The following is a 23,475-nucleotide window of genomic DNA, read 5'->3' on the forward strand; positions in this document are numbered from 1 at the left end:
TACACTGCGCCGCGAACCAAACAAGTTTGAGAACCACTGCCCTAGAGAGCTGCTGCAGTTAGCATAGGCAGTACTGAGCTAGATGGATCGATGGTCTGGATAAGCGCTGTGTTCCTGCCCTTGTTCAGTTTATGTCTTCCTTCTCGACCACCTTCCTTTGTGCTTTTCCAGTCTTCCACTGCAGCTCGGTCACCTAAGTCTATTTATGCTAAATCAAATTATTACATACCAAAGGCCTTTTTTACCTGTGGCCTTTAACAGCCCCCGTCTCACGTAGGCTTAAAATTTGCTTATTATTGCTGTAATAGTTTACATAATCTGCTTATTTTATAGTATGTATAATGCTAGACTGCAAAAAGTTCTTTTTATAAAAGGGTTTCTCTGTCCCCCTCTCATGTAAAGCAGTGAGCTTTGTAGCAGAATACAAGGAGATAAGGTGTTTGGGCAGACAAGCCAAATGTTCAGAGAGAATCATCAACATTGATAACATTTTAAGCAGCTGCCAACATCATTAAAGGTATTCCGTTTGTTTGTTGGTCTGAGACAGGGTACTAAGAACCACCAGGGAGCACACCTGGTTGACTAGTTTAACTAGTTGTTGACAAAAAGGCTGGCTGGTCACACTTGCTGTCTCTGGCAGATGGCATGGAGAGGCGGCATGGAGAAAACACCCTCTCTCTAATAAGCCAAGTCACTGTAGGTGTAGTACCCTTCTCTAGCTGGAGGTGGGTCAAAGAAGGTCTGCAGGAATGATGATTCCGTCTATGTCATCTGGTGGGTGAGATGTATTTCCATGTACTTTGTAACTTTGACTCTGTAACAAGACTTTAACTCAGTCCTTTCATCTATTGTAACGTAATTAAGTTGTACCTTCAAGATCTTATACTTTGGTGTTAAATGAATACATACAGCAGCCTCTTTCTTGCTGATTTGTATTATTTTGTTTCTGCTATGATGGCTAAGGTCACATAGAGTGCATTTTAGTAGTAATAGTGTGCATGGTGAGAATAAATAGCGTATATTCTGCTGTCTGAAGTCTGACTCCCAAATACAACATTTCTGGTACTTCCCAAGAATCCTTGGGTGGGGTCTCTATTAATCTGCCTACTTTTGACAACTGTTGTTGGAAACCTGTGAGCTTAGGTGAACTAATGTTCAACATACAAGGACTCCAAGTAGATACAGATAAAGAGAAGGCAAGACCTCTTGACCCTCTGCATTCATAGGAAATAGGCCCAGCCTTGCTTATTATTATATATTATTATATATTATGTGAACGTGCAAGTTTCATGCCCTTTAATTAATCCCCTACATCTGGGGTGCACTGCCCTTTCACACAGAATGATGAAGCACAATGGGGTCTGGCCAGTGTTCCTTGCAAAATCAGTGTGCAACCCCAGAAAGTTGCCTTGGAATGCACAGAGTTGGTGATGGAAAGGGGTTGCTTGGCAGATCATTAAAACCACAGCTTTAGTAGAACAATTAATACAACTCTGCTTCTCAGAAAAAGACACAAGTTTACGAAAGCTTTGAACTTTAATTTCTGGTGAGCCAAACAAGTCAGTTTCAGTTCCTTCCCTTGAATGTTTATACAGGTATCCCCTGGTAAGTCAGTGCCATTTTCAGGAGTTTTTTACCCAGTTCCTCTTGTTCTCCTCCACGACTGAACTCCGCAGACAATTCTCTAAAGGTGATGCAGACGCGGCGGCTGTTAACATGGTTGCGATAAATGGCATGTTTCCATCTATAGCGAGCAGGTCCGTACAGAACCACCAGGGATCTCCGAGGTAAATGAATGGCAACAGTGACCTCTTTGGAGGGAACTGACCTTGTGGGGGAAGAAAAGGCAGTTCCCCCCTCTGTGGTGTTTCCGAGTCCTCCTACAGAAGTAGGATCTTTGGGCTGATGCTCTTGAGAAGCAGCAGGGGACACAGAGCTCTGTGTTAGCTTTCTTTCTTGAAGAAAGGGAGGAAATAGCTGGAGACAATCCTCTAAGTCACAAGACATAGAAAGCACAGTAGCTGAAAGCAAGTTTAAGCTGACCAGGCGCTCCCCCCAAAGCCACCAATCATCCCAGTGTGGGTCGATAGCAGACCCTCTCTCGGGACCATAATCCAGGTTGCACTGCTCAATGGGAGAGAAGTCCTTGAGCATGGAGTGGCTTCTCATCCGTGCCACTATCTCCTGGCTGAAGCTAGGCAAGCCGGAAAAACTACCCGCTTTCAGTTTGTGCTTCTTGAAGTTCACCTTGGGGCCATAGTCCTGTTAAAGAAAGGAGGAGAAAAGGTTACTTGAGCTTGTTGAGAGTTAGCAGCATCAGTTCAAATTTTCCTGATTCAAATCTTGCTTCGGCCATGAAGTCTCTAGGCAGACAAGACAGGCCATGAACTGCAATATGATAATAAAACTGACCTACCTTACATAAGGCCTACTTATAAGGACTATTTTGTTAAGTACAGCTGTCTCTTGATGGAAGGAATCTTAAAGAGTGACATCCAGTGGTGTCAGCCCAGTTTCCTTCGTGCAAACAGGACTGCCTGTCTCATCTGCTGGCATAACATTGGCTATTGATCCCTTATATCCCAGCCTGATAATTGAGATCTTTGGGGGAGTTTCTGTTGATGGTCCCCCTATGGGTCAGATGCCTAGGCTCCTAATGACTAGAAGCTGTGCTGCATTCAGTGTAGCAGGCTCAAGCCTGTGGAACTCCCTCCCAGCTGAGATTAAACAGGCACCCTCCTTGTTGACCTTCAGGTGCATAGCTAAGACTTTCTTATTCCAGCAGGCATTGTAAGGTAGCGTTTGGGTTTTTGATGATTTCATTGTTTTCTGTATGGCTTGCTTTTATGTACACCACTTAGAAACGTGAGTGATAAATAAATAAATAAATGTTGCCATGGTCAAGTAATCACATCATTTTGCATTTTAATTTCAATTAAACATGCATATGATGAAAACAATATATTTGAGCGTCACCTTCTCTTATATAATACCTAGTCTGAACCTTGAGATCCTCTTCAGAAGCTGTGCTCTGGGCCCCTTGTGTGGCAGGTAGTTAGTGAGGAAGTAAGTAACCAGGATGTACAGGATTCTGGGTATCCAAAAGAATTGGTTCTGCCTGTGAATGTTTGGAGAGGGTAAAAAACTGCAGAATGTGGGAAAACTGATAGAATGGTTGGCTAAGCAACCATGTCTTTGAAGTATCTTATATGTCCTTGAAGCGTCTTATTTACAACAGTATTACCAGTTTCAAAGTGTTACACTGTTAGTTAGCAAGTACAGTACTCCCTAGCAAATGTCCTAGCAATTTGTAGATAATCAGGATGTTGACAGACTAAAGGGATTTTCTGTGTATTATGCATGCTCCAAATGTGAGTGTTTCATCTCCTGAAGTTTCTGTTTCCTGAAACTATAAAGGCCTGTGCCAATTTGCAGAAAAACAGAGTCAGTTGCAGTTTTCTGCTTGGCTCTCCAGCGCTGTATGCTTTGAATAAAATTGCAATCTGCTTCAGTGCAAATTGCCTCTGAGTGAATTCCTCCACACTAGCTAGGGAGAGGGGCTGTTTCAGTGGTGACACTGTGGTTGTGGAATGCCTATGCTGTGGAAACTGCTAGTGTATACCCTCTTTCTGTGTCAAGCTGAGCTCTCTTTGCAGCATAGAGAGCAGCATACTGTGATGGCTGTTGCTGTTTTGTTCTCTTATTTTATTGTGGTTCTATACAGAACCTTGCAGCTGTGTCTGCAACAATGTACTATGTAACATAAATATTTGAAAATTCAATTAAAAAAATTAATGGATAAAAAAAAAGAGGGAGAGAGAACAAGACCTGCTTTCTTCGGCCAGACTGTGATGGTTTCCAAGCATTTTGGTCCATCAGCTCAACCATTTTGCATTCTTCATCATCGCTTATAAACTCTTCCAGCAAAAACACTCCTGGAAACAGAAAGGCCCAGCCTGCAAATTTGGATTGATTATCTCCCACAGCGAAACCAGTCAGTGGACAGTAAACAAAGTTTGCACTCTGAGGAAAGAAGAGATAATAAATTATTTTTTCTTTAAGACACTTGTATACCACTTAACTATTTGCATTTCTAAGTGGTATAAATAAAAACAATCTGTACGTAAAATGAAACAATGGAACAAAATTATAATAAACCAAAAACTAACTTAAAATGCCTGCTGGAACAAGAAAGTCTTTAGTCATGCGCTTGAAGTTCAAGGAGAGTGTGTAATCTCAGTTGGGAGTGAGTTCCACAGGCTTTAGAATGCATGGTCTTTCGACCTCTGCATTTTCAGTCTGGATTAGGGTTGCCAGGTTCAGGGCCTGAGACTGATCCTGTATCTTTAAGAGAAGAGAAGGTCAGCCAAGTGCAGGTGTTCTTGCAACACTGTAATGGGAAAAACCACAAGGTGGAATTCTCCCTTCTCAATGCACAATTTTTAAAGATACAGAAGACGGAGGCCGGGCCTGGCAACCAAGAGGTCTTCTGTATCTTTCAAAGTTGTGCAGGGGGAAGGGAGGGTTCCACCTTGTGTTTTTTCCCATTAGTGTTGCAAGAACACCTGCACTTGGCTGACTTTCTCTTCTCCTCAAGATACGGGATCAGTCTCAGGCCGAGCCTGGCAACCCTAGTCATGTGATTTGTTGGTGTTGGTTTTGTTGCCATCCTGTGTAAAAAAATAAATCTAAGTGAAACCCTGCCTTGTATTAATGTGGCAAGCACTGAATCTGTAATTTTTTTACTGCAGGGTAGATCACAGTAAGTTTTAATTTGATGGTAGCTTTTTTGAGGGCCTCATGCACATTCAGGAGTATCTACTTTTAATTCTACTCAAGCCTCCTTTCTGTCCAGACTGTGGAAAAGCAAAGGATCTGCGATTGTGTATATTTTCTCTTTCTCTGTATGTGGAGAGGAAGGGGGAGAGAAGCAACCGGGGGGGGGAGGCATAGTACTCTCAAAAATTCCAGAAAGTGCAGTGACCCCTCTGTATATCCTCAGAGGCGCCCCTTGGCAAAAGAGGCTGTGTCTGGCCTTGAAAATATGGCTTATCATCTGGGTCATGGGTTCCCACACTACAGTCCGCAAGCTTCATTCAGGTGGTCTGTGGCATGTCTGTGGATTTGTGGCAAGATGGAAAGGCAACTCCTCCATTGCACTGAATAGTCTTGTTTTTAAAACTATTTTCATTGCTTCTTTCATTTCTTACATTGTATTTTTTAAAAAATGTTTTTAAGATGTTTTAATATGTTTAAAGGCTTTTGTTTTTAAGATGTTTTAAGGTGCTTTTAGTGTTTTTGTTTACCACCCTGAACTTCTTCTGGGAGGAAGGGTGGGATATAAACTTGATAAATAATATTTTTGTTGTGCTACACTTTGAATTCTGGGGTTGGTATTCCACTAAGTTCCACTCAAAGCAGACCCATCCTTTGGACCGTAAAGCGATTAAGGCTGCAATCCAGTCCAAGTCAACTCAGAAGTAAGCTCCACTGGGTTCAACTGGACTTACTCCCAGGTAAGCGTGTTTTGGATTACAGCCAAAGCCATTTTCTAAAGACATAATCCCTGCAATTCACTTCAGTTGGGTCAATTTCGAGGACCAGCACTGAACACCACCACATGGAGTTACAAGGGCTACATCAATCCCATCCTAACGGGGGAAGCGTCACAAGGTCACCAAGACCCACTCAGCCATTTTCAAGCGGTCTTGTGGCGGTGTGTGGGGGGAAATAGGGTTACCAGCCGTACTCTTTTAAGAGTACATGCACTCTTTTTGAGATGGTGCAACAGCATACTCTTACTTTTCACTTACCGAAGCCAAATGTACTCTTTTTGAAATGACAAAATGATGGTAACCCTAGGTGGGAAGAGTTTTAAAACCACTAACTAGCCTGGGTTCTCGTAGGAATTATAACATTACTAACGGAGGGGGGTGCACGGCAGAGACACTCTGCACATCCTCAGAGGCGCCCCTTGGCCAAAGAGGTCCTGAGGCAGGAAGCAAGGCGCTTGCCTCTCCTTTCTTCTCCTTTCCCTATAGCGCCCACATCAACCCCAACTTCTCTCTCCCTCTTCTCCCCCTCCTCAAAACCTTCCACCCCTAATTCCCACCCCCCTTACTCCTCCTCCTCCGATGCCGCGCGTGGTACCTGCGGGGGCGGGGCGGCGGCCTCGCAAAGCAAGCAGCAGCGGATCCCTTTGCACCCGCAGCCCCCGGGCCTGCCGCCGCCGCCGCCGCCGCCTCCCTCTCCGGCAGCCTCCATCCCGCCCGACCCCGGTAGCTGTTGCCGCCACCTCTGCCGCCACTACTACTAGCGCGAGCGGGCGGGCCTCCCTCCGAGCTTCCGGTTCGCCCAGCTCTGGCGGCGGCAGGAAGGAGAAGGAGGAAACCACCCCGCGTCCGCCGCTTGAGGTAAAGCCCTCGGCCCGGCTCGCGAGGGGACGGCGGGCGGGAGCGGGAGCGCTGCGGCCCGAGGAGGCGCGCGCGCGGCGGGGATGCTGAAGGCAAGCGAGGCGCCTCCTTCGCCCGCCTGTTTCCCTTCAAGGCCCCGCCGGCTGGCGTCGTGGCGGCGGCTGGAGGGGAGGCGGCGGACTCGTCTTCCCAGCAGCCCCTTGCGCGCCGCGCCTATAGGAGAAGCATTCCCGGGGCCTCCCGGGGCATGATGGGAGTTGTAGTCCCGGAGGGCCTATTTAAAATAGAAAAAGAAGATGATGCTCAAACGCTATGCCTTCCCCCGTTGCGGCCCCCATCATCAACGGGACGCCTCTCTTGGTCTCCGTTGTAGCCCTAAGACAGCCTCCCGCCGCCCCGGTCCCAAATCGGTGGAGTTAATTCCCCCTCAGACAAGGGGGCATCCCCCTTCACGCGCATCTTTATTTGGAGACAATAAAAAAAAAAAGGAAGGGGGTCGACCGCGGCTTTCTTCTCTCTCCCCTCGCCGCCCCAAAGCCCGACTCGGCGGTTTTACCTTAGAAAGAGGTCACAGGACTCTCTCCGCTTCCGCCCCCTAACTCCCACCTCAGAGGTTTGCCTCGGAAAGACGAGACAGGGTCCTTTTTTCCCGCCCATTCTCCTTCCAGACATTCCTCTCCCCCCCCCCCTCCAGCTCGGTTTAGTAGGTGAAAATAAGGCTTTAAAATGACGTTAAAGCTGTACATTTGCTGCTCTCACTGAACCTCATGGGACTTTATTCTGAACTCGTACATTACGGTTGTGCTTTTAATGTTATCCTGGCAAGAACCCCTGGTTCTAACATTTGGAGGATCTCCCTGCTCCTTGAATTATATTTATATATAGCAATGTTGTTGTTATGTGCCTTCACGTTGATGATGACTTACAGCGACCCTATGAATCAGTGACCTCCAAGAGCATCGGTCATGAACCACCGACGTACATAGCAATAGCAGGTTATATATCTTTTTTATTATTATTCAGAAAAAATGCAGAGCTGCTTTGCAATAAGATAGCATAAAAATCTGAACAACAATCTACAAAATACGGATGCGGCTATAAGGAATAATACTACAGTGGCCCAGTTTGCCATGAACGTAGCGATCGCTCCCCCTTCACTCCTTCCTGAGCGCAAGCAACAAAACATGATCCTTAGCTTATTATGTCCAAATCAGGAATTGTGGTTTGCGGGACTTCCCGGAAGATTGCTCCGCTTGTGGCTGCCTCTGAGATGAGCTCTGTCTCAGAGGAAGCTTTTTTCAGTTTAAAATCAGTCAAAAAGGAACTTTGACTGGTGTAAATGTTCTCCCAGGCAAGGGTGAACCGAATAGATTATCCACAGAAACTTCGTTGGGCTGTCGGTGGCTGGAATTGATCAGGAATTCCCTGGGAAAGGAAGGCATACCTAGCAGCCGAGGACGGAGTTAGGACTTCCAGCAAGCTGGGCTGAAAAAAAGCGAGACGTTTTTTCTTTTAAACGATCCACAACGGGCGAGCTTTCTTCTGTCTAATCTTATCATTTGGCTTAAATTACTACAGTAAAAGAGATTTGTTTGGGAATCAGCAATTGAGATGCCTGGGTGAGTTACACTTCTCTCTTTTATACAAGGAATTGAGGAGGAGGAAAGAAAATTTAAAAAGCTTTTCTTATTTTTTATGGCAAAAAGCAGGCCTGAATTTGGAAACTATAAAGATTAAAACGGATGAGGGGCAACTTACCCGAAGAGAAAATCTGATTTAGATGATTATTTGATTGATATATGTCTGGGACTACTTTTTCTTGGACTACTTTCTTTAGACGAATCTGCTGTTCGTGTATGTTACTAATTGTTCGGCGTTGTGAACCAAATTTGTTTTGCATTCTTGGACGTGCGGGAGATAAGAACTGTGCTGGCCAGATGTCAACAGGCCTGGAATATTAACTCCCTTATTGCTGGAAAAAGAAGCAAATTATTCTTTGCTTGGGAATTGTGGCTATATTGGAAATTTGAAGGGGTTTTTTTTTTCGGCTTTAAGAATGACAATCAAAGAAGTGGCAGAGATCCTGGATGTACCCCTGGAAGGGTTTTCCCCTCTGGATATGTTTCAGAAGATAATGGATGAGATTAAGATAATGAAACAAGAACTGGGACAGAGTAGACAAGAGATGGCAACTGAATTTGGTAAAGTGAAACAGGAGTTGAAAGAAATAAAGGATTATATGAGAAAAGAAGCAGATGGACAAGCAATAGAATATGAAAAAGAAATTAAAGGGAAGGAGCAAATTCTGGAGATTGGATCAGATATATCAAATGTGGAATTGGAAAAAGATTTGGACTTTATGGCAAAAATTGAAGGGAGGATGCAAGTCCTGGACATTGGAACAGATATATCAAGTGTGGAACTGGAAAAATATTTGGAGTTTGTGGATCCTGGAGATAAAGATCACTGTTTGGAATTCGGCGTTGTCCCTGGAGAAATTGATGAAGATATCAGAGATAAAGCTATCAATGTTTCGATGGAATTTCTGGACTGGAATGATTTGATGGAACTTGAAATAGACAAAATTTATAGAATTAATTCCAGATGTGTGACAATGGAAAAACTCTCAAGAGATGTTCTAGTGCATTTTGTAAAAAAGAGGAATAGAGATATGACTTTACAACAATATTTCAGCAACACATTCAGAATTGATGGCAAGGAAATATTTGTGATGAAGGAAATTCCCATCAGACTCTTACTATATGACTATGACAGCAAGATTATTATGGGTGCAAGGATGGAAGTTGGAAGATGGAATTAATACTGATAATGGAAAAATGGCTATTGAAATTACTGGTCCTAGTAGACTTGATGAGATGGATTAATTGACATGTTTATTTGAAGAAAAATCGAGGGATATATTTCTCAAGGAGTGGAAACCTCTCTTTGACTTTTTGCGAAAAGAATAAAGTGATGTTAATGAGATTTGATGATTAATTAAGATAACTACTGGAGGAAAGTGATTTTGTAATATATTAAGAGACAGGTTTGTCATATATCATAGACCTATAACTGATCTGCGACAAATCGGAAGTCAACATTTTATTTTATTGTTTTTTTTTGTTTTGTTTTGTTTTGTTTGAAAATTTGAATAAAATTAATGATAAAAAAAGGAGTTGTGGTTTGCTTTGCTCAGACATGGTTGTGGCGGTTAAGATGAGGCTATCTTCACCCATTCTGGCCAGGGTTTAGGCCAGGTTTGGGTCAGAATCAGCCTCGGTTGCCCTGATGGATTACCTTTATTGGAAGAAGGATTGTGAGGGGAGTGGGACCCTGTTGATTCTCCTTGATCTCTCTGTGGCTTTTGTTGCTGTTGGTCACAGAATCCTCCTGGACCATCTCCATGAGTTGGGGGCACTGTACGGTGGTTTCATTCTTACAGAGTTTGTTCCGGAGACTATTACTGGGTGACTGTGGGCGGTATTCAGTGCTAATACTACTCAGAGTACCTCAATTTGAGGTTAATAAACATGACTAACTTAGGTTCATTACTTTCAGCGGGTCTTCTCTGAGTAGGGCTTAGTTGAATGCAACCCTGTGCCTCCATCCCTGGCAGTTGATCTAGGCATGATTTTATTCCTAATGCTTCCTAATATTTTCTTATTCCTAATGCTATTTAACATATATGCAAAGCTGCTGGGGGCAGTCATTAGGAGTTTTGGAGCAAAGCGTCACTAGTATGTTGATCACACCTGAATATGAGCCAACACTGTGATGTGGCTGCGAAAAAGGCAAATGCTATTTTAGGCTGCATTAACAGAAGTATAGTTTCCAAATCACATGAAATACTAGTTCCCCTCTGTTCAGCACTTGTTTAGACCTCATCTTGTGTACTGTGTCCTATTCTGGACAGCACACTAAGAAGGATGCAGACAAACAAACAGGTTCAGAGGAGGCGATGAGGAACGTTGGAGGCCTGGAAACAAAGCCCTGTGAGGAGAGACTGAAAGATCTGGGCATGTTTAGCCATGAGAAGAAAAGACTGAGGGGAGGTATGATAGCACTCTTCAAGAACTTGAAAGGCTGGACTTCCCAGGAGGATCCCTACGCCTGTGCAGCCTCTGAGACGAGCTCCGTCTTGGATGAAACTTATCCAGTTTAAATTCAGTCAGAAGGCTCTTTTCTGACTGGGAATAATTTCTTCCGGTTAAAGAAGAAACGTGAGATTTCCCACATAGCTTTGTTTTGATTGTTGGAGTCTGGAATTCGTCAGAATTGTCTGTCTTCCAGCAGCTCAGACAGAGCGAGGATTTTTATGCTAGCTCAGCTGGATAAGTGACCCGTTTTTTTTTATACGGATTAACAGGCAAACATCCTCCTGTCTACATTCATCATTTTCTTATCTATACAGCTAAAGAGATTTGTCAAAGTAACAGCAATTGAGATAACCTAGGTGAGGTAAGACTTTCCTTTTTTTATTCACGGAACTAAGGGGGAAGAAAATATAAATAGCTTATCTTTTTTTTTTATTGCAAAAAGCTGACATGGAAAATAGCATTTTAAAGATTACAACGGACGAGAGATTTCTGATTGGAAGAGATAAGAAATCTTTTTGATGTATGGCTGTGACTATTTTTCCTGATCTACTTTTTTTTTTGACGAATCTGCTCATTCTCTCTGCTACTAGCTATTTCGACGCTGTGAACTAAAGCCGTTCTTACACTTCCGGGCAGATAAGAGATAAGGGCTGTCTAGCATGTGACGTTAGTTTGTTGGAAAGATTAACTCCTTTGTAACTGGTTAAAGAAATAAGCTGCTCTTTGTTTGGGACATTGAAAATTGAAGGCGTTTTTGTTCCTTTGGCTTTAAGAATGACAATTAAGAAGATCATGGATGTACAAGAAGGGACTTTATCTCTAGACATGTTTCAGTAAATAATGAATGGGATTAACTCAATAAAACAAGAATTGAGAAATAATAGACAAGCGTGGAGAATTGAATTTCTCGAAATGAGACAGGAGCTGAAAGAAACTCAGGATTCTATGAGGAAGGAGAATAAAGATAGATCTGGAAAACAAAAAAAGGATGAAAGAGAAATTAAAGGCAAGGTTCAAACTATGGAGATTGGCTTAATTATGGACATGAAAAAAGATTTGGATTTCCTGGCTGTGATGGATCCTGGAGACAAATATTACAGTTTGGAATTCAGCGCTGTCCCTGAAGGAATTGAAGAGATTGGAGATAAAGATATTATCGGTTCAAAAAAATTCTTGGACTGGAAGGATTTGATGGAACTTGAAATGGAGAAAGTTAACAGAATTAATCCCTGTTTTGTGTCAATGGAAAAACCTTCAAGAGATGTACTAGTGTATCATGTGGAAAAGAGGAACAGAGATGCGGCTTTGCAACAATACTTCAGTGATACGTTTGGATTTGATGGCAAGAAAATATCTGTGATGGAGGAAATTCCTATCAGACTTTTATTATATGACTATGACAGCAAGATTTTTGGGTGCGTAAAGATGGAAGATGGACCAAATATGGATAATGACAGAAGAGCGATTTAAAATTACTGGACTTAGTAGATTTGATGAGTTGGATTAATTGGCATGTTTATTTAGAAAAAAAAATTGATTGACATATATCTCAAGGATTGGAAACTTCTCTTTGACTTTTTGTGGAAGATTAAAATGATATGATGTTAATGAGATTTGAAACCAACTAAGATAACCGTTGGAGGAAGGTGATTTTATAATCTATTAAGAGATAGGTTTGTTATATATTATAGATTTATAGCTGAACTATGACAAATCGGAAGTCAATATTCTTTCTTTTATATATATATATTTTTTTCTTTTTGTATTGTACTAGTTATTGATTTGTGTTGTTTTCTTTTTGTATTGTTTTGGTTTTGAAAATTGGAATAAAAATTAATTGGAAAAAAAAAAAGGAACTTGAAAGGCTGGCACACAGAAGAGAGCCAGGTTCTCTTCTCGATTGACCCAGAGTGCAGGATAAGGAATAATGGGCTCAAGTTACAGGAAGCCAGATTTCATCTTAAAATCAGGGAAAAAATCCTGTTAGTGTAGTGCGACACTGGAACTAGTTACCTAGGGAAATAGTGGGCTGTCCAACACTGGAGGCATTTAAGTGTCGGGTATGCTTTAAGTTGTATTCCTGCATTGAGCAGGAGGTTGGACTTGATGGCCTCTTCCAGACCTAATATTCTGTGATTCTACGAAACTCTGCTGTATTTCTCTGTAACATTTGAATCAGGAGAGGCTGTTTGCCTGTCCTCCACCAGTTCCTTTCGTGTACTTATGGCCTGGATAAAGGCTGATAAACTGGCTGAGTCCTAATAAGATGGAGACCCTATGTATGGGCTAATCCAAGTCCGGGAGTTGGGCAGTGTACATAAGAAGAGCCTGCTGGATCTGGCCTGTGGCCCAGTCAAGTCCAGCATCCTGTTCTCACAGTGGCCAACCAGATGCCCCAATGGGAAGTCCGCAAGACCTACCCTGGATGGGGTTGTACTCCTTCTGAAGGAGCAGATGCATCCAGATCCTTCTAGATCCATTACTGTCACTTAGTGGTGTGGGTTTCTGGAAAATTTTGTATTGGAATATTTAAATTAGGGTAATTTACATAGAACAATTTTCAGTTTGCATCAGGAAATTTTCTAATCCCCTAGGAGAGCGATCTGATTTAGCATGCTTATTTTACTTGTATTAAGTAAACAAAGCTAAATACGTTGAAACTACCAAACTTGTCTAATGTTCATGTTTACTCATGAACTTACGAAACAGAAACCTTTCTATTTGGAAAAAAAAGTACTGGAAAGTTTTCTGCCCCATATCACTGTTTTCACTAGAGGCCAGGGTTACTTCAGTGGCTTGGAGTGCCTGGTACCAAATTTGGTTGCTTTGGCAGCTGGACAGTTTGCTTTGCTTTGGCAGTTCCTGGACAGGGATAGCCTTACCATGCATTGATCCTTGCACTGGTAACCTCATGTAATGAGCTGTATTTGGGGCTACCCTTGCACTTCATTTGGAAATTGCAGTTAATGCAAAATGCAGCTGCTAGGATGGGCAGTGGGGCACCCAGGTTTGCATTGTTGTTTAAAAAAAATCCCTAAACAACTTAGAACCAGGGTATCTTGCAGACTTCCTCCCCCAGTACAGATCTAGCCAACCCTTGAGATATTTTGAGGAACCCATACTGGTTGTTCCATGATTAGCACACTGTCACCTGGTGAAAACACAGAAGAGGGATATTTTGGTAGTGGCACTCACCCTTTGGAATGCCAGTAGTTTGAGAGTCAGAGAGAGTAACCAGCTTTAAATGCCTCTTGAAGACATGTGTTTATCCAAGCTTACCTGGACTCTAATTCCTAATTCTTAAACTTTTAAATTTGTACTCAGTTTCTTCTGTGGTGTACAGTTTTATTCTGTTTTTATTTATCTTTGTATTTTTATTTATCTTTGTATTTGTTGTGTTTTTATATGAATGCATATTGACTTTTTATGCTAACAAATTAGGGATTACCATGACTGGTAAGAACCATCCTTGACTTCACATTGTGGTTCGTTGCACTAGGGGAGAAGTGAAACAGAAGCCATCTGCCTGCTCACCACAAACCATTAACTATGCTTTACCACAGAGATGGGAACCTGTAGGTCATCAGATGTTGTTGGACTACAGCTCCCATGATCCCTAATCATCAGCCATGATGGGAACTGGGAGTCCCAACAACATCTGGGGAGTCCCAGGCTCCCCATCCGTGGCTTACTGTGATGTGTGAACCTTACCAGTATTTCCACATGTGGGTTGAAAAGCTTCTTAAACCTGTTTACCCCTGCCTCTGTTCCTCTTCCCCATTTCTCTGAAGTCTCTGTTGTGTGCATATCTAGATAGTAAGACCATTGGGGGCAGGGTCCTGTCTCTGTAAAGTGTCATGTACGGTGTTCTCTATATATAAACAAACAAAGAAGGACAGTAATTTTTAGGGTCTGTGCTCCACTGAGCTGAATGGGAGTTATTCCTATTTAAACATAGGCACGTGCGCGCAGGCACCCTCCCACGTCCTGTCATGGGGAATGATACAGAGATACACATATACTTTCTTTCTTAATAACTACATCCAAGGCATGGAAAAAGATCATCCCACTCCTGTCTCCTGAAGACATAGTGTAATTCAGCTCCACAAGCAATTTTTTATGCCAAGGTTCGGGTATAGAATCTGAGAGTGCCTTTGAGGATGTACAGAATGCTATACTCTTACATGGCTAAAATTCTACATATCTCAAGAATACAGTAGGGCCCCGCTTTGCGGCACTCTGCAGCGTTCCACCGATACAGCGGTTGTCAATTGCAGAAAGGCCCCGCTCCTACGGTGCTTGTTCCACTTTTACGGTGTGTTTCCGGCGTCAGCCACCATTTTAGACAATGTTAGTCAATGCATTCCGCTTTACGGCAGCAGTCCGGAACGGAACCTGCTGTATGAGCGGGGCCCTACTGTAATAGCATATCTTCCATTGTAGGCAGTTTCTGATTCAAAGCATTGAAAAAGACCTCTTGCAACACACAATTTGACTACAGCCTTAGTTTTTTTGTTCCTTGTGTTAAACCACAGCAGCGGAGGGCAGGAAGTATTTTTTGCTACAGAACACATGCAAAGCACCGTTCCTTAACTGTTAGTTAGCTGCCTGCAGCTGCCAGCCCTCCCCACAGCCAGAAAATGTTCAGTTATTAGGCAGGAAATGAATGCAACACATTGGGGGGGGAAATGTTTTCCCCCTCCCTTAATTCAAGTCCAGCTACAGACAACATGAATAAATGCTTCTGAGCATGTGCATTGTATTTCTTCACAGGTGCCTCTGAGTGACATCTGAAATTAGAGGAAAGGGTACATGTGATTAATTTCCTTGGCACCTCATGGCTTAGAACGGGTGGGGAACCTGGGGCCATATTTGGCCAGTTTGGTCCGCATGTCATTTTTCCCCAAACCATGCTGGATCAGCAGCACAACCAAGCTTAACTGATCCCTGCAGAAAGCAGGCTTGAACTCCCTGCCCACCAGCTGAACTTCTACACTTTAGAAGGTAAGGGTTGCACTCACACACACACACACGGCAAAATTCTTCACACCTTTTCCATTTGGGTAGAAAACCAACCTAGATCCCCTTTAAAAACAAATGACTGTGAACACAGTAATAAATTGGATCCCTCCCAAATTCCTCACATTAGAAAGGGGTTTTAATTGTATCCTGTCTTTGTCCAGCTTTGGGAGCAACCTAATTTGTTTTGCTCCCTCTAGCCCTTAAGTCCTCCTCAGCACAGCTTGCCATTCTCCCAACACACATCTGACTGCACCTCCCTTCCCTCGTCCAAAGCACATTCAACAGTCTTCAGATCAACCCTTCCCCCAAGCCTCCCTCTTGTATTGAAGGTGCCTTATTTTTTACCTACATAAAGATCCACACTCACTTTTGAACTTCAGAAACACATAGAATAAGTGTGAATAGATACGTTTATTCTGTTTAAAACTCACTTTTCAAAAAACCAGATAAAAAACTAACAAACATACCATTCCTATGTCCCTGGCTCCATAAAAAAAAGAAAGTCTGGAGCAGGGTGGGGAAAATTTTTCAGCCGGAGGGCCACGTTCCCTCCAGGGCAACCTTCCAGGCCATATGCCAGGAGTGGGTGAGGCTGGAGGCAAAAGTAGGCAGATCAGTGGATGTAAATTTTACCTCTATACAATAGGTTAGTTTCTACACACACTTCTTCTCCTCCATCTCGGCAAGCAAGAGGCATGATCAGAATTCAAGGAGACATTTCAGCAAAATCACGAGGGTGCAAAATGTGAGGGCTGTGGCCTGGAGAGAGGGTGTGTGGAGAGTGTCAAGGGCCAGATGGAGAAGCTTGGAGGGCCACATTTGGTCCCGTCCCCCCCGGTCTAGAGCAGTGTTTCCTAACCAGTGGGTCGCAAAGGCTGTGCAAGTGTCATGGCCCCATCAAATGACTCATCAGATGAAGATGACTCAGGAGTAACAGCAGCAGACCCAGAAGCAGCAGACCCAGAAAGAGAAATGGAGGAAACTCCTGAGAACCCAGCTCCTTCTCCCCCTCAGCTGCAGAGCACCCCAGACACAGCTGAAGCCCTTCCTTCAGCCAGATGCAGACAGTGAACAGGATACTCCCCCCTCACCTGCAGAACGTAGACAACAGAAGGTCAGGCAGAAGAGGGGCAGGCCTGTCCACTTAAGGCCAAAACGCTGATGGCTCACACCTGCTGACAAACCTGCACCTTAAAAGTCAAACCTTGGCTTCAGCTTGTTGCTGACTACAACGTCAGGCGTGACCACTGTGTGTCTTCCTATCCCCTGAACCTTGACTTGGACTGATCTCTCGGCAAACTAGACCCGGACCTTCACTGACGTCTCTTCTGGATTTCTGGCTTGGCACGTAAGCTTTGAACAGCCTCTGTCCTTATCTTGCTTCCTCCTTGCTAGCCTGGCAGATTTATAGCCAAGCTGCCGACTGAGGACTTACGGCCTGGCAATTACCAAGGAATCTCCAGCCCTGCCTGCACCCCCACCGACACTGCTGTCTCAGTGAAGAGCTGACAGCTTGTAGTCAGCCCAAAACGAAGCAAGCAACAAGTGAGTGGGGGAAGTGCCGACCATGGAGCAACTCCAGCAGGAAAACTTGCTCCTGTGCTCAGAAGTAGACCAGCTGCTGTTGGCCGTCCAAGGCTTGCAAGCCCAGCTAGCAGCAGCCCCGCCCAATCTACCTACAGGGACAGCCAAGTGCCCTGTGACCCTCCCAGAGAAATTCACTGGGACTTCAAAACAGCTCCCAGCATTCTTGGCCCAGGCCCAGCTCTTCATGGAGTTACGACCAGAGGCCTTCCCAGATGATAAGACCCGGGTGGGATTCTTGATTAACCTGTGCACCGGGGCCGCAGCTAGATGGGCCATGCCCCTGCTCCTCGAGCATAGCCCTGTGCTCAACGACCTAGTGTCGTATCCAGGATGGGACTCAGGAACCAGGCCAGTTGATGAAAGCAATTCAGTTTTTATTTAAGTAATATCCAGACACAAACTACGTCTTCTCATGAAGTTACACTACAAAACATATCCTGTGACATACAAGAGAGTTGACAGAACGAGGGGTCACTATCTCTCCTGTCCCTTAAGAAGGAGGAAAATGGGCGCGAATTCTCTCACTCCGCCTCAAAGTGCTCTCATCCACCACCCTTCTCTCCCCCCTCCTTTCTCTTCACTTTAGCTGCCTCCTGGTGCACGGTGAAGGAGGAAGCACGTCCCCCTCCCCATCTGAAGGCTCTGACTCTGGTATGGGTGAAAGTGGGGGGGCAATGTGTAAACTGTCTGGTGGTTTCTCTTTGCTTGTCCCTGGCTCAGGAGGCCCTCCCTCTCCCTCTAACTGCTCTGAACTCAGGGGGGGAGGAGGCGTGGGGACTTCAGGGGAGTCTGTGAGCCTTCCAAGGTCTTTACTGCTAGACAGTTCTATCTCTGGGATTTCCTCCCCCCCTCCTCCTGCTTCTTCTTCGCACAACTCTGGATAAACGACCCCCTCCCTTTCTTCGTCTTCTGAATCCTCAGGGCCCCAATCCTGCATCCTGACACCTAGCCGCCTTCACCAGGGAACTGAAGGCTATGTTTGAGGACCCAGTCAAATCAGCCACAGCCAACCACCGCATACTCAGGCTGTGGCAAGGCTGACGCCCCTTGGGGAATATGTAACAGACTTTCGTTTACTACAACAGAACCTAGGCTGGAACGAAGCGGCTCTCATGGATCAATTTCAGGAGGGGCTGTCCGATGAGCTTCTGGATGAGCTAGCTAGGGTGGAGCGCCCTGGAACCCTGCAAGCCCTAATACGCCTGTGTCTCCAGATTGATGGGAGGCTGGAAAGCAGGCGTGCTGCCAACCGACCCCGGCCAGTCTACAGAGCTTCGGCCCCAGTGGCTGTGCCCTCGCCCTCGGAGCCCTCCGGCAAGGACCCTACACCCCCGGTAGAACCTATGCAGCTGGGAGGGGCTTGGCCATGTCTTTCTGCTGCCAAAAAGCTGAGATGCAGGCAGCAGGGCCTCTGCCCGTATTGCGGGGCCCAGGGACATTTTGCAACCCATTGTTCTGCGAAACGACCCACAGCCCCTGCCTCGGGAAACGCCCACGCCTTGGCCTCCACAGGCCCCTGAGCCAGGGCAACCTCGTGGTTCAGGGGGCCCACCACCTCAGTTCCTCACCGCCCAAGCATCTGACCGTGTTGATCTCTCTGACAGTCCCCGGAAGGGGTACCCTCCAAGTACCAGCCATGCTGGACTCAGGATCCACCAGCAATTTCATGGGCGTGTCCTTTGCCAATCTACACCAGGTTCCTAGTAAACCCATTCATCGCCCTATCCTCGTGGAGACTATTGATGGCCGGCTTCTCGCCTCGGGCCCGGTAGTACAGGAGACAGTGCTGCTAGACATGGCCCTGGGTGAGCTCCGGGAAAGCCTCCAGTTCTACCTGGCTGCCGTGCCCCACTTCCCGGTAGTGCTTGGCCTGGCGTGGCTACAGCGGCATGACCCCCTCATCCAGTGGTCGACGGGCCGACTGACCCTCAGATCCCCCTATTGCCAAACCACCTGTTGGGGGCTGAAGGAGCACATCCTGACTACCCAGGAGGCAAGCTCCACGCTGGAGAAATTACCGGAAAAGTACCGGGAGTTCCAGGATGTTTTTGGGATGCAAGAGGCAGACCAGTTGCCGCCCCATCGTCCTTATGACTGCCCCATTGACCTGCTCCCCGGAGCCAAGATTCCCGTGGGCCGGATTTACTCCCTGTTGGAACCCGAACTGGCAGCCCTCAGAGAGTTCCTAGACAAGAACCTGCGTCGAGGGTTCATTCGCCCCTCCACGTCACCTGCAGCCGCCCCTGTACTATTCGTAAAAAAGAAATGTGGGGAAATGAGTGGAAGACGGCCTTTCGCACCCGGTATGGACATTTTGAGTACACCGTGATGCCTTTTGGCTTGTGCAACGCCCCTGCCGTCTTTCAGCACTTCATGAACGACCTCTTCCGGGACCTCCTAGACCGCTTCCTGGTGATTTACTTGGATGACATCCTGATCTACTCACGGAACCCCTCGGAACATAAGAAGCACATTCAAGTGGTGCTGCAGCGCCTGCGGGAGAACCGCCTCTTCGCCAAGCTAGAAAAATGTGCATTTGACCTCACTACCGTGGATTTCCTAGGCCATCGGATCTCTCCCTCGGGTATCCAGATGGACCCAGCCAAAATTGAGACCATCCTCCAATGGGCAGCTCCTCGAAGCCACAAAGATGTGCAGCGCTTCTTGGGCTTTGCCAACTATTACCGCCGGTTCATCTCCCACTTCTCCGAACTAACAACACCCATATCGGACCTGCTTCGAGGCAAAGAGGTTTGCTTGGACGGAGGCCGCTCAACAGGCATTCCAGCACCTCCAACAAGCCTTTACGTCTGAACCCATCCTCCAGCAAACTGACCCCACCAGACCTTACATAGTAGAGGCCGATGCATCCAATAAGGCAGTGGCAGCGGTCCTACTACAGCCGGTGGGGAACAAGCAGTGCCTGCTCCCCTGTGCGTTCCACTCCTGGAAACTCAATTGTTCAGAACAGAACTACACCATTTGGGAGAAGGAGTTACTGGCCATAAAAGTAGCCTTCGAGACCTGGCGTCATCTCTTGGAAGGGGCACACCATCCGGTACAGGTATGAACGGACCATCGAAACCTGGAGCACCTGCAAAGCGCCCGACGGCTTAACCAACGGCAGATCCGGTGGTCCCTGTTTTTCTCCCGGTTCCAGTTCACGGTCACCTACCTCCCCGGCCACCGAAATACACAAGCAGATGCACTGTCTCGAAAGCCGGAGTTCAATCGCCCCCTTTGCCCAATCCTCCGCCCAGAGAACTTCGCAGCTACCCACCAGCCACAACCCCTACTGGACCGGGTGCAGGAACAGCAGCAAAAGGACCCATATGCCCTGGCACAGTAGCGAGAGCTCCAGTCAGGAATGCCCACCCTGGACAGCCCATTTTCCTTGCAAAATGGCCTCTTGTACCACCGGAACCATTTGTACGTTCCCCCAGGAGCTCTGTGGGGAGAGGTGCTCCAACTCTGCCATGACAGCCAGCCTGCAGGTCATTTTGGAACCTATAAAACCCTCCACCTGGTCCTACGGGATTTCTGGTGGCCCCGAGTCCAAGTGGACGTCAAGGACTATGTAGCTGCCTGTGATACCTGCCAGCGAGCCAAAAGACACTCCGGAAAGCCACCTGGGCTCCTGCTCCCACTGCCTACCCCCCCAGGGCCCTGGCGCTCCGTCTCCCTGGATTTTATCACGGACTTACCAGCCTCCAGGGGAATGACCACCATCCTCGTGGTTGTAGACCTGTTCACTAAGATGGCCCATTTCCTCCCCTGTGCCGGACTACCCTCTGCCCCAGAAACTGCTCAACTGTTTTTGACCCAGGTTTTCCGTTTGCACGGCCTCCCCGGCCACCTGATATCTGACCGAGGAGCCCAGTTCACTGCCCGGTTCTGGCAGGCACTGTTACAGGCCCTGAACGTCCAGATCCACTTGTCCTCCGCCCACAACCCTCAATCAGATGGACAAACTGAACGCACCAACGCCACCGTAGAACAATACCTGCGGTGTTACACCTGTTTCCAACAGGACAATTGGGTGGATCTGTTACCTCTGGCTGAGTTCGCATATAATAATTCCGTTCATGCCTCCACACACCAGACCCCGTTCTGTGCCTCCTACGGCTACCACCCCCGGTTCTTCCCCTCAGTGCGACCCGCTTTGCTGGTCCCCGTTGCGGATGTTATGCTGCAGGAGTTGCAGGCCCTGCAGGCAGTCCTGAAGGAACAGCTGGAGCAGGCAAAGGGCTTGTATAAGCGCTTTGCGGACCGCAATAGCCAACCAGGCCCGCCGCTGAAGGTAGGGGACCGGGTATGGCTCTCAACCAAGTTCCTGCGTTCGCAACGTCCGTCTCAAAAGCTGGAGGCTCGGAACGTAGGTCCCTTCCGTATCACCCAGCAGATTAACCCGGTGGCGTTCTGGCTCCAACTCCCTGGATCCTTCCGCATTCACCCTGTCTTCCATAGATCACTGCTGACTCCCGCTCTCCTGCCTCACCCCTTGAGTAGTAAGCCGTGCCCCCCGCTGCTGATACAAGTCAATGGGGAAGAGGAATTCGAAGTGGCACAGATCCTGGACTCCCGGAGGCATCGTGGCCGCCTCCAGTATCTCATAGACTGGCAGGGGTACGGCCCAGAGGAACGCTCGTGGGAAGATGCTGCACAGGTGCATGCCCCTCGTCTGGTCCGTCGATTCCAGCAGCACTACCCGGATAAGCCAGGCCCAGGGGGCAGGCAGCGGGTTGGTCGTGGGGAGGGGGATAGTGTCATGGCCCCGTCAGAGGACTCATCAGACGAGGATGACTCAGGAGTAACAGCAGCAGACCCAGAAGCAGCAGACCCAGAAGGAGAAATGGAGGAAACTCCTGAGAACCCAGCTCCTTCTCCCCCTCAGCTGCAGAGCACCCTAGACACAGCTGAAGCCCTTCAGCCAGACACAGGCAGTGAACAGGATACTCCTCCCTCACCTGCAGAACGTAGACAACAGAAGGTCAGGCAGAAGAGGGGCAGGCCTGTCCACTTAAGGCCAAAACGCTGATGGCTCACACCTGCTGACAAACCTGCTCCTTAAAAGTCAAACCTTGGCTTCAGCTTGTTGCTGACTACAACGTCAGGCGTGACCACTGTGTGTCTTCCTATCCCCTGAACCTTGACTTGGACTGATCTCTCGGCAAACTAGACCCGGACCTTCACTGACGTCTCTTCTGGATTTCTGGCTTGGCACGTAAGCTTTGAACGGCCTCTGCCCTTATCTTGCTTCCTCCTTGCTAGCCTGGCAGATTTATAGCCAAGCTGCCGGCTGAGGACTTACGGCCTGGCAATTACCAAGGAATCTCCAGCCCTGCCTGCACCCCCACCGACACTGCTGTCTCAGTGAAGAGCTGACAGCAAGTTGGTTACAGGCTTTATAAGCAAACCAGAAATAATTATTGCTTTGAATCATTAACTGGTGTGATGAATATTGTTAAGTACTATCAATATTTCAATGAATTTTGAGATAAATATTTGCTTGGATGCCTAAGGTAATGGTTATAGAGCAGGTAAACTTGCAGTTAAAATGCATGAAACTAATGGCTGCTGAAAATGTAAGGTCCAAAATTCATGTGACAATAGTTTGATGGGTCACCATACCAAGTAAATTTGAAGTTGAGGGACTTCCGGGAAGGGTGACTTAGCCTGTGCCTGCTTTTGAGACGGGCTCCTGCCTCAAAAGAAGCTTATTCAGATATATCAGTCAGTTTTTTCTTTTTTTTTGACTGATTAAACTTCTCCCGGGTAGGGAGAAACGAAGAGATTAACCTCAAAGCCTATTTTTGTTGGGACGACCAGATCTCATTAATTTATGGGACGAGGTCCAGCCGACGAAGGTGGGACGGATTTTCAACAGCAAGCTCTATCTGTTAAAGCGAACGTTCATCTTATCTTCTAAGAGAGAACGCATTAACAGGCAAGCACCCTTCTTTCTATATTTTTCTTTTACTTGACTTAAATTGTTGCTGTTTAAAAGAGATTTGCCAGATTGATCGGTTTTTGACATCTCACTGGGGAGCCGTAACTTCTCTCTGCTACGCACTAATTAATAGCTTATCTCTGTTTTTGTTGCAAAAAGCTGTCCTGGATTTGCATTCTAAAGATACACACAGAAGAGGGATTTCTATTCCAGATTTTTATTTTGAAAAATATTATACTGTTTTGAGACTACTCTCTTTTTGGTCTATTTTATTTTGACGAATCTGTTTCTTGACGATTGCCATTAATTGTTTCGATCCTGGGAACTGCATTTTGTTTACTTAACTATTGGAGAGATAAGGCTGTCTGCTCTGTTTATACTGTGATGTCACCAAGTTTGGAGTATT

At 46.3% G+C, this 23,475-nt stretch overlaps 2 protein-coding genes across 5 annotated transcripts in view; one reads left to right on the forward strand and one right to left on the reverse strand.

Annotated features, from left to right (window-relative positions):
- Positions 1–1,517: 1,517 nt before the first annotated feature.
- ALKBH4 (alkB homolog 4, lysine demethylase) lies at positions 1,518–6,624 on the reverse strand. 2 transcript variants are annotated; one of them, XM_061604583.1, is made up of 3 exons: positions 6,151–6,617; positions 3,829–4,023; positions 1,518–2,262 (listed from the first exon to the last, which is right to left on the reverse strand). In XM_061604583.1, the coding sequence occupies exons 1-3, from the start codon at positions 6,262–6,264 to the stop codon at positions 1,588–1,590; spliced, it is 984 nt and encodes a 327-aa protein (XP_061460567.1). In that variant the 5' UTR covers positions 6,265–6,617; the 3' UTR covers positions 1,518–1,587. The 2 variants fall into 2 exon arrangements, with proteins under 2 accessions (XP_061460567.1, XP_061460568.1); XM_061604584.1 differs by lacking the exon at positions 3,829–4,023 and having other exon boundaries at positions 6,151–6,624.
- Positions 6,136–23,475, forward strand: part of LRWD1 (leucine rich repeats and WD repeat domain containing 1) — a 56,624-nt gene continuing 39,284 nt past the window's right edge. For 2 of the 3 annotated variants that reach the window (XM_061604581.1, XM_061604580.1), the window contains exon 1: positions 6,139–6,413. The gene's annotated coding sequence lies outside the window, so the exon portion shown is untranslated. Of the gene's footprint in view, positions 6,414–23,475 lie in introns of all 3 variants that reach the window. The other variant, XM_061604582.1, reaches the window with a different exon arrangement.

The sequence above is a fragment of the Rhineura floridana genome, chromosome 21 (genome assembly GCF_030035675.1).
Source record: "Rhineura floridana isolate rRhiFlo1 chromosome 21, rRhiFlo1.hap2, whole genome shotgun sequence".
Taxonomy (NCBI): Eukaryota; Metazoa; Chordata; class Lepidosauria; order Squamata; family Rhineuridae; genus Rhineura; species Rhineura floridana.

Excerpts from the sequence above, each read along its gene's own strand:
- ALKBH4 (XM_061604583.1), bottom strand. The coding sequence starts at position 6,264 with ATGGAGGCTGCCGGAGAGGGAGGCGGCGGCGGCGGCGGCGGCAGGCCC. Across the intron at positions 4,024-6,150 it reads CCGCCGCCCCGCCCCCGCAG|AGTGCAAACTTTGTTTACTG; the intron begins GTACCACGCGCG and ends TTCTTTCCTCAG. Across the intron at positions 2,263-3,828 it reads AGTCTGGCCGAAGAAAGCAG|GACTATGGCCCCAAGGTGAA; the intron begins GTCTTGTTCTCT and ends TTTCTTTAACAG.